The sequence below is a fragment of the Lolium rigidum genome, chromosome 7, assembly GCF_022539505.1.
Source record: "Lolium rigidum isolate FL_2022 chromosome 7, APGP_CSIRO_Lrig_0.1, whole genome shotgun sequence".
NCBI classification, from domain to species: Eukaryota; Viridiplantae; Streptophyta; class Magnoliopsida; order Poales; family Poaceae; genus Lolium; species Lolium rigidum.
The window spans coordinates 154157188-154166041 of NC_061514.1; the positions used below are offsets into that span (position 1 = coordinate 154157188).

Here is an 8854-nt window from a genome sequence, read left to right on the forward strand (position 1 = left end):
TCGTCTCAAAGTTCAGACTACAACTCTTAACTTTAGTTTGGTTCAATCTTCAACCCTGAATTCTATAAACCGTTCGGAATAGAACCTTCTACCTTTTTTTTTGACATGTTTTGAACCAGTTTTTCTCGCCAGTTAGCGGGTTTTCTTCCTATATACTGTGCGAACTCATCAACATACAACATACACGGTACACGCAAAACCAGCTTAATACAATGTAAGGGGTAATTCTGAACCGTTTTTAGAATTCAGGATTAAAAGTTGAACCAAAATAAAGTTGAGCGTTGTAAGCTAAATTTTGAGACAAATTTAGGAGGGTAAATTGGAATTCTCTCAATTCCAGCTCACCCTGCCCCGAAGCTTTTTTTTCTTGAAGGGATGATTCGAAGGGTCGACCCTCCGTATTGGCATGGAACCCCTCACATACCCCTTCGCATACGAGCAGCCTCCCGACGTTGCCTGCTTGCTCCGGCGACCAGGCCCTGCCGGCGACGGTACGTACTCTCCCCGCCCTCGTCTCCATCTCCCTCTCCAGGTCTCGTCTCCCTCTCCCTCTCCCCGCCCAGCCGCGCTTTTCCAATCCCCGGTGTCCTGCTGACCCCTACCCGCCTCTGTTCCGCCTCCGCGCGCGCCAAACCTAGTTTCTGGCCGGCGGCGGCTGTACGTGAAACAACAGCGGTCGGGGGTAGCGGAGACGGTAGGGGATAGGCAGCGGTTGTTTTTGGCCGTTCTGTGCCTAGTTTCTGGATGGGTCGATCTTGGACTAGTACTGTTTTCTGGTCGAATGGTCATGGCGTACTGTAAACATGATGTGATTCTTTTCTAAATGCAGGTGTCCTTCGGTATCAAGTACGCAGCTGAGGCCACTTAGAGGTACAAACATGAAATCATGTCTCGGTTTAATGTTACCGTAGTATGCATTTTTATTTTCACTACTCCTGGTTGATGCACTCTACTTAGTTGATGTGCAAACAATATATAGATTGCAATCTACACATGATATTTTTTTACATATACGCCAAGTTCATATTGTCCAAACTAAAAAAAACATCAAATTCTATGGGTTGTACACCCAAACAGGAATTTGAATTGGAAGATAATTCATTTCCATTGTGGATTTGGAATTCCCGGTCTAATTCAATTCCAGATCTAATTCACTGCATCCAAACAAATAAATTGACACAGGGGTAGCAAAAAAGCATAAGAAATCTTCAGTTATGTATGTTTCTGCACACATACTTCGGAGAGTTACTTACATAAAAGGAAAGCCAACCAGTAGTTCAGTTCGTGTACGGTGAGATAAAAATCTGGGAGAATATGGAGAAAAAAAATAAGGATAATCATATAAGAGAACCCACTTTTTGATGCGAGCTTTGCAGCCGACACAAACAATACACATAAAAGAGCTATACAAACTTACTGATATTTGAACAAGAAAAATAAATGGTAGGGCAAGGGATATGTTGCTTCAATTCTCACCTTATTTCAATCTTGTCATTTCATCTAAAATTTTGATATCTTGGTACCTCTAAAGCTGAAACAACAGCAGTACATATACAATCTTCAGTGGGCATAATTATCAATCAAAATCCATGTTTTAAATCACGGCAACAGTGCCACAAGCTCTTCTCTGCCAAGTACTGGTGTCTGGCACCGAAGAGGATCTATCATATCATGTATTGATTGGTTTCACCCACCTTCAGGTTCTTAATCAATTGCTGTGTCAACAGATAAATCTGCAACGAAAAAACATTTGTGCCGAGAGAGGATTAATGAATTGAAACAGATCAAACGTAATGCCTTGGAAAAGGTACCTCTTGATGTGTGCATATCTTAAACGCAATAGTAGAACTGGAAATTCTGCAACGTGAAGTAGAGATTTATAACAAGAAAATGGGGGAAAGGCAGTGTAGTCTGAATGATGTGCTCTGCTCACCAACTTGAGAACTCCTTGGGAGGCGAGGGCCACGTGATGAGCTCATTACGAGCAGACCATCAAGAGACCAGATGAGATCGGTTAAGCAGTGTGCAAGTAACTCTACCGCAGGACACGATCGTACGTGAACAAACTCAGGTGCTGAGTTCATCGGCAGGACCTCGCGAGTCGCGAGCTGCGCGCATTAATTGGTCCTGCTCGTGGAGGAGCGAGTCCGCGAGGGGGCTAAGCGAGGGGGTCGTGGTGGCGAGGATGGACGGTATGAGGGTGGCGGCGGCGTCGCGATGCGGTGACGACCGCGGGGAGGCGGAGGAGCTGGCGCGTGTATGGCGAGGATGCCCAGTATGAGGGGTGACGGCCTCACGCTCGCTCCGCTCGCGAGGAAGAGGAAATCACCGGGCAGACGGAACAAAATCTTCGATTTCCGCGGCCCACCAGTCGGCGCCAACATTTGAGAGACGCCGAAAGACGAGTAGATCTGCTGCTCTAGTTCTTTACGGATCGATCGTGTCGGATCCTCTCTCTGTATATATACATGCATATGTTGTTCAAGGGAACGGAACGGGACGGTAATCCTTGCTCAGATCGCTTCGTGAACAGGAGGAGAGATCGGGAGAAGAGATGACGAGGCCATCGGATTCGACATCGATCTCCACACAACACACGGACCCTGGCCCGGGTATGGAGAATCCGTATGAACGAAGGTAAGTAGCATCTCTTGATCTTTGGGATGATTTATTTAGGGCATGCAGTACAATGATTATGAGACTGTCTTAAACATTGCATTTTGTTAGTAGAGAAGACAGACAAATAGGAGCGCAACCCATTTATGCCTTGCCATCGAACGATTGGGGTATCATGTTCTACATCAGGATGGATCACTCGGGATCTTTCCACACATATCCTCGTGTTGGTGGGCCATTTCAGAGCCTCCAGGAAGCTCAAGATGGTATCGAGTGCTATCTGATTGAGCGCGAGGATCCAAAAATGTAAGTTTCCCAACTTCCGCCTAGATTTTCGTCGTTCAACTTCTCCTGTTCTATGTGTACTCCTCAACCTTTGCAGTTTATGACCATAGCAGTAATCAGGGAAACAAACTTATGACTTTAAGGTTGGACTAAAAACACTTTGATAGGCAAAAGACCTTCCTGTTTTGGGGCCATTTAAATTTACGAGATCAGTTGAGCACTTGAGCTGTTGAAATAATGCATAGTGATAAGCATAGTTGAAATAACAAAGTGCATGTAAATGCTATGCCACTGCATTGTAGGTATCTGAACCGTAATTTCTTTTACTTGGATAGTTTCTTGCCAGGACTACTCAACTTTGCTGTCTTCCTCGTACTGAGAAGTGCTTAGCACTGGGTTTGGGAGCTTTCTTTTTATATATAAAACTACACTGATATAATTTACAGCCATATAATAATTTCAGATTGCTATGTTTTTGTTGACTATAACCATTATTAGTTATAATAGAGGTAAATTGGGAGCTGTTTGGTTCCATCCTTCAACCTCTGAAACAAATTATCTGAACTCTATGTCCACCTGATACCATTGTCTGGGTGCTTAGTATCAACTTGTACTCTCTACTTTTGAGAAATTATAGTACATCTTATAGAATGCTCTGATCTAAAATAGGTTCCTGGGTGCGGTGTCTGATATTGAGATGCGTTCAATACGTCGTAAATATTGGCCTGATGGCACAAGGAAGATGCCTCCAGAATTTTATCTAGTGGACATAACCCGTAATTGGATGCATCAGTTGGCTCAATCTTTGGTGGACAAGCATAATGAGGATCACAATCTTGCGGAGGTTTGTTCTCTGTCCCTGCGCTCTGCCATCACCCTATGTCGTGCTGACACCATCTTATTATTGTCTTACTCATTCATCTGATAATTAATCGCCGACCGCATCGATGCTTGTTATTGTAGGATCTTGCATATCAGCTCAAAAAAGTTGTGTGCATCCAATCGATTTGTGAGGTTGATGTCTTTACCTGGTGCTATCATATCAATTTCACTGCACAGGCCAAAGGAGTTGGTTCCATCGAAGATCTATTCTTTGCTGAAGTCATATCTACGGGGGAAGGAGAACTTGAGGAATTGGTGCCCAGCTGTCTGCGCATGCTTACACCTATTGACAATGGTATATACTCTAATCTCAAATGAAGAATTTTCAGTTTGTGGTTCGTACTAACATGAATCTAGATAGTTTTGTACATGTGTTTCTGGCTTGGTATATCATCTCATCCATTATCCTTGAAGCTTTACATTTTGCAATATCTCAAACTGGTTAATGCACATTTGTCATTACTTCTAATTATTCAGTTGTTATGTGTCTGTGCCCTGTTGTTTATTAACTTTCTTTACGGAAGGTACCTGCCATGGCTGTATCAACAATGGAAGCGGTGATCATATGAGGCATCCCAAAGACCCTTCTGCATACACTGGTGGTCACGTGAGGGATGCATTTTTGCCGTTTGGCGGATCTGTATTACCACCCGTGGCATACTCTGAGCCCCCACCTGTCCATGACTTTGACGTACGTATTATGAATTGTTCCGTATAGATTTAGCATTCATCATCTTTGTTCATTCACTGACTGGTAACCCCATTGTCATTTACAGTTTGCAGCAGCTGAGGAAACTAGGCTACGTAACCTATTCACGGTAATGGCATTACATACCTCTTGCCGAATTTGTTACCTCGTATGTTGGCCACTTGATTTATCTAATTACATGCTTGTCTTTAGGGCCCTAAAGCACATATTTACGAGAAATACATGAGCCCCCCTCAGGGCTCTACACTTTTTCATGAAGAAATGCTGCAGGAGTAGCTACCTCTGTGTGACCCCTCAAGTGAAAGATGTCATACCTTTTTGGACTGAATGTCTATTTCGCCATCATAGAAATTTCAGAGTTATTAATCTTGGCAGCTTGTAGACCGAGTAGTTGGCATTTCCTGTTGATTCCAAGTTGGTTAGAGATTAATGGACCTATTTAGTATTTACAAGTTATCACACTATGTATGTACCCTTTCTTTTATAGGGAATCACTATGTATATACTCCCTTCTTGCCAAAATGTAGCGTATAAGAATTTTTGAATGTCAAATGATGTAAAGTTTGACTAAGTATGTAGAAAAAAAATCAACATCTAGAGTACCAAATCAATATCATTAGATTCCTCACGATGTGTATGTTCATATGGTACACATTTGGTATGGTAGATGTAGATATTTTTATTAAAAAACTTTGTCAAAGTTGACATCATTTAACTTTTTAAAAATCTTATATGCACTACATTATGGCAAGGTGGGAGTACTTTAGTAGGCTCTGTTGAGATCGATGGACGATGGTCGTGTTTATAACTTACACATAGCTACTTTATTAGGTGGTGCCTTTTTTTTCTAGAATACTCCCTCAAAGATGTATCTCATATCAAAGTGGAAGTGTCAACCGGTAAATTTTACAACTCCATCTACCGGCCTAATCTCCCTCTAGCGGTCAAGTCGGTGTCAGCGGGAAACCGAACACCTCACCGCAGAAGAGGCCCCCTGTCAGCCTGGTGTTGGGGTCAATGGTCGTTGCTGAGCTTGTGAACTCATGCACTGAGGCTGAGGTGGTACACCCGTAGCAGGGGCCATCCAAAGCGTGCAGGTTAAAGATGATGTTAGAGCAACTCCACCGGAATCTACCGAAACAGGAAAATAACTTTCGTTTTTAGGTGAATATAAAAGGTTCATTTCAGATCTCGCGAAATCTCGGCCCGAGCCACAATTTTCTTACAGTTTCTCTGCAAATTGATCCATGTGTACCCCATAAACTCGGTACGTGGGTCATGTTTTTGTATTTCCTGTGAAACTCGAAAATATTGGCGCGAGTAAAATTTCATCCCGCTGCTGTCGCCCCATTTTTTTTTTTTTTGGGTGGAGAGAGCATATGCACCGGAAGCCGAAGTGTATTTTCTCGTCTATCTTTGCTAAGGAGGAGTACATTGCTAACTTGCCACCACGAAGAAGTTACGTGTTACCTTTATTCCAACATATAAATATTTTGGCAGGCTAATATGAGAGTGATGTTTTAACTCTTGGGTACATATGCTCTCTTTATTTTGAAATGCATCTTTGATATATTTTGAAACAACAAAAAATTTCAAACGAAAAATTCACATGTACATCTTTACGTGGGCATAAAGTTTTACATGAAAAATCGACTTGTCATTTGGTCTGTACGAAAAGTCAAAATTTGGTGTAAAAGTAAGTCCTTTTGTGAGACATCTTTTATCTTTTTTACATCGACCACAAAGAATATCGGTTTCTACGCGAAACTATACGAACGCACATAAATTGTCGTGATGTACATGTGATTCTTTTTATTTTATTTTTTTGACAATTAAAAATATGTTTTTGGGAGGAGGAAACATATACCCGGAAGCCAAATTGAATTCGAACTAAGATAGTTTATCAAATCGTCTCATATTGTAAAAGAGAGATAGTGATACCTTTCTAAGGTTCCACTCTCCAGGTTCACTGAATCTAGTCTGCTTGGAGAAACAAGTATTTTGTTCTCCTAGCAAAAACCTATGTTGACAAAGCAAAAGATCTGTAAACTGTAACATGTACCCTATACAATGTGATAGGCTACTGTAACATCCCAAAAATTCAAAATGAAATAAATGAATTTCCCTAGTTCCAAATTTTGGAACCAACAAAAACTTTTATTAAAATAAGTTTGAGGCATAGTGATCTTGCTTAATTCTTGTGCAATTGCCATGATTGCTTGTTATAGTAGTTTGGAATAATCTTAAACCCTAAACCTCACCCCTCTTTTCACCATCCTAGTTAAAATAAAATAAAAGGAAATTAAATGAGAAAAAGGCATATGTGCGTATGGCTATTTTTATAAATCTTTACCCTAAGCTCCTCTACTTTGTTTAGAGGTTTGGAAAACCTCCATACACCTTACCTAGCACTTACCAAACCTAATCCAAGTTGTTTCCAAAGAAAATAAAAAGAAACTAAAAATGCCATAGAGGCATATGTGAGTAAAATAGCAAATTTGTGAATTTGAGATCCTTGACCCTAAGACTTGTTTTGAATGGTGTGATCACTCCTATGTACCATTTCAACACTCAACAACACCATTTAGGTCAAGCCAAGTCAAATTCAAACTCAAATGCAACATATGCATAGAGGCATATGTGACACTTAGCCATTTCACCAAATTTTTTCCTATGACTTTAAACCTTGACCAAATGATGTGAAACCTTTTCTAAACCTAATCTAATGCCAAATTAACCCTAACCCATGTCCAAGTAAAGCAAGATCAACATTTTACAAGTTTAATAAAATTTGACAATCATCTCTTATGTGTTATGGCCATTTTTGCAAATCTTTGAACAAGACCTTTTGAAATGGTTTCAATGGTTTGAACATGTTTCTAAACCAATAAGAATCACATTAGAGTCAAGAAAATTCAAATCAAATGGAGAGAAATCAAATAGGGAGAAAATCCCCAAAATTCACTCACATACACTTAGCCAAATTTGCAAATCTTCAACCAAGGCCACCATTGCTTGATCTCTTGCTTGTAGAATGCTTATATATGATAAACAAACACAATTGCTGAAGGAGATATGCCCTAGAGGCAATAATAAAAGTAGTTATTATTTATATCTCTATGTTTATGATAAATGTTTATATGTCATGCTATAATTGTATTAACCGAAACATTAGTACATGTGTGATATGTAGACAACAAGAAGTCCCTAGTATGTCTCTTAAACTAGCTTGTTGATTAATGGATGATTAGTTTCATAATCATGAACATTGGATGTTATTAATAACAAGGTTATATCATTATATGAATGATGTAATGGACACACCCAATTAAGCGTAGCATAAGATCTCGTCATTAAGTTTTTTGCTATAAGCTTTCGATACATAGTTACCTAGTCCTTATGACCATGAGATCATATAAATCACTTACACCGGAAAGGTACTTTGATTACACCAAACACCACTGCGTAAATGGGTGGCTATAAAGGTGGGATTAAGTATCCGGAAAGTATGAGTTGAGGCATATGGATCAACAGTGGGATTTGTCCATCCCGATGACGGATAGATATACTCTGGGCCCTCTCGGTGGAATGTCGTCTAATGTCTTGCAAGCATATGAATGAGTTCATAAGAGACCACATACCACGGTACGAGTAAAGAGTACTTGTCAGGAGACGAGGTTGAACAAGGTATAGAGTGATACCGAAGATCAAACCTCGGACAAGTAAAATATCGCGAGACAAAGGGAATTGGTAATATATGTAAATGGTTCATTCGATCACTAAAGTCATCGTTGAATATGTGGGAGCCATTATGGATCTCCAGATCCCGCTATTGGTTATTGGTCGGAGTGAGTACTCAACCATGTCCGCATAGTTCACGAACCAGTAGGGTGACACACTTAAAGTTGGATGTTGAAATGGTAGTTCTTGAATATGGAATGGAGTTGGTATATTTGTTCGGAGTCCCGGATGTGATCCCGGACATCACGAGGAGTTCCGGAATGGTCCGGAGAATAAGATTCATATATAGGATGTCATTTTATGTGAATAAAATGTCGCGGAAGGTTCTATGGAAGGTTCTAGAAGGTTCTAGAAAAGTCCGGAAGAAACCACCAAGGAAGGTGGAGTCCACAAGGGACTCCACCTCCATGGCCGGCCAGCCCTAGTGGGGGTGGAGTCCCAAGTGGACTCCACCATAGGGGCGGCCACCCCTACATGGGAGGTGGGAATCCCACCTTTGGGTGGGAGTCCTAGTTGGGCTAGGTTTGCCCCTCCTATGGAAGGTTTTGGTTTCGGGTCTTATTCGAAGACTTGGACACCAACACTTGGGATCCACCTATATAATGAGGGGCCAAGGGAGGG

General features: G+C 41.1%; 2 protein-coding genes and 1 long non-coding RNA gene across 5 annotated transcripts in view; all 3 read left to right on the forward strand.

Moving 5' to 3' along the window:
- The first annotated feature begins 426 nt into the window (after nucleotides 1–426).
- On the forward strand, nucleotides 427–3685 carry LOC124670350. 3 transcript variants are annotated; one of them, XR_006992486.1, is made up of 5 exons: nucleotides 427–491; nucleotides 830–870; nucleotides 2518–2637; nucleotides 2728–2922; nucleotides 3571–3685. It is a non-coding gene; the product is annotated as an uncharacterized LOC124670350 (long non-coding RNA). The 3 variants fall into 3 exon arrangements; XR_006992488.1 differs by having other exon boundaries at nucleotides 2731–2922; XR_006992487.1 differs by having other exon boundaries at nucleotides 432–491; nucleotides 2534–2637.
- A 185-nt stretch (nucleotides 3686–3870) lies between these two features.
- On the forward strand, nucleotides 3871–5078 carry LOC124669543. Its single transcript, XM_047206146.1, has 4 exons — nucleotides 3871–4078; nucleotides 4308–4474; nucleotides 4560–4601; nucleotides 4685–5078. Exons 1-4 carry the CDS (start codon nucleotides 4057–4059, stop codon nucleotides 4766–4768), a joined length of 315 nt encoding a protein of 104 aa, XP_047062102.1. The 5' UTR covers nucleotides 3871–4056; the 3' UTR covers nucleotides 4769–5078.
- A 3629-nt stretch (nucleotides 5079–8707) lies between these two features.
- LOC124672163 (11-beta-hydroxysteroid dehydrogenase 1A-like) overlaps nucleotides 8708–8854 on the forward strand; it is a 1440-nt gene continuing 1293 nt past the window's right edge. Inside the window, exon 1 of the mRNA XM_047208438.1 lies at nucleotides 8708–8714. Coding sequence (XP_047064394.1) covers nucleotides 8708–8714 — 7 coding nt within the window. The remainder of the gene's footprint in view (nucleotides 8715–8854) is intronic.

Bases quoted from the DNA above. Each gene is read 5' to 3' on its own strand.
- LOC124669543 (XM_047206146.1), top strand. From the start codon at position 4,057: ATGCTTACACCTATTGACAATG. The intron at 4,475-4,559 runs GTACGTATTATG...TGTCATTTACAG, and splicing joins CACCTGTCCATGACTTTGAC to TTTGCAGCAGCTGAGGAAAC. The intron at 4,602-4,684 runs GTAATGGCATTA...GCTTGTCTTTAG, and splicing joins GGCTACGTAACCTATTCACG to GGCCCTAAAGCACATATTTA.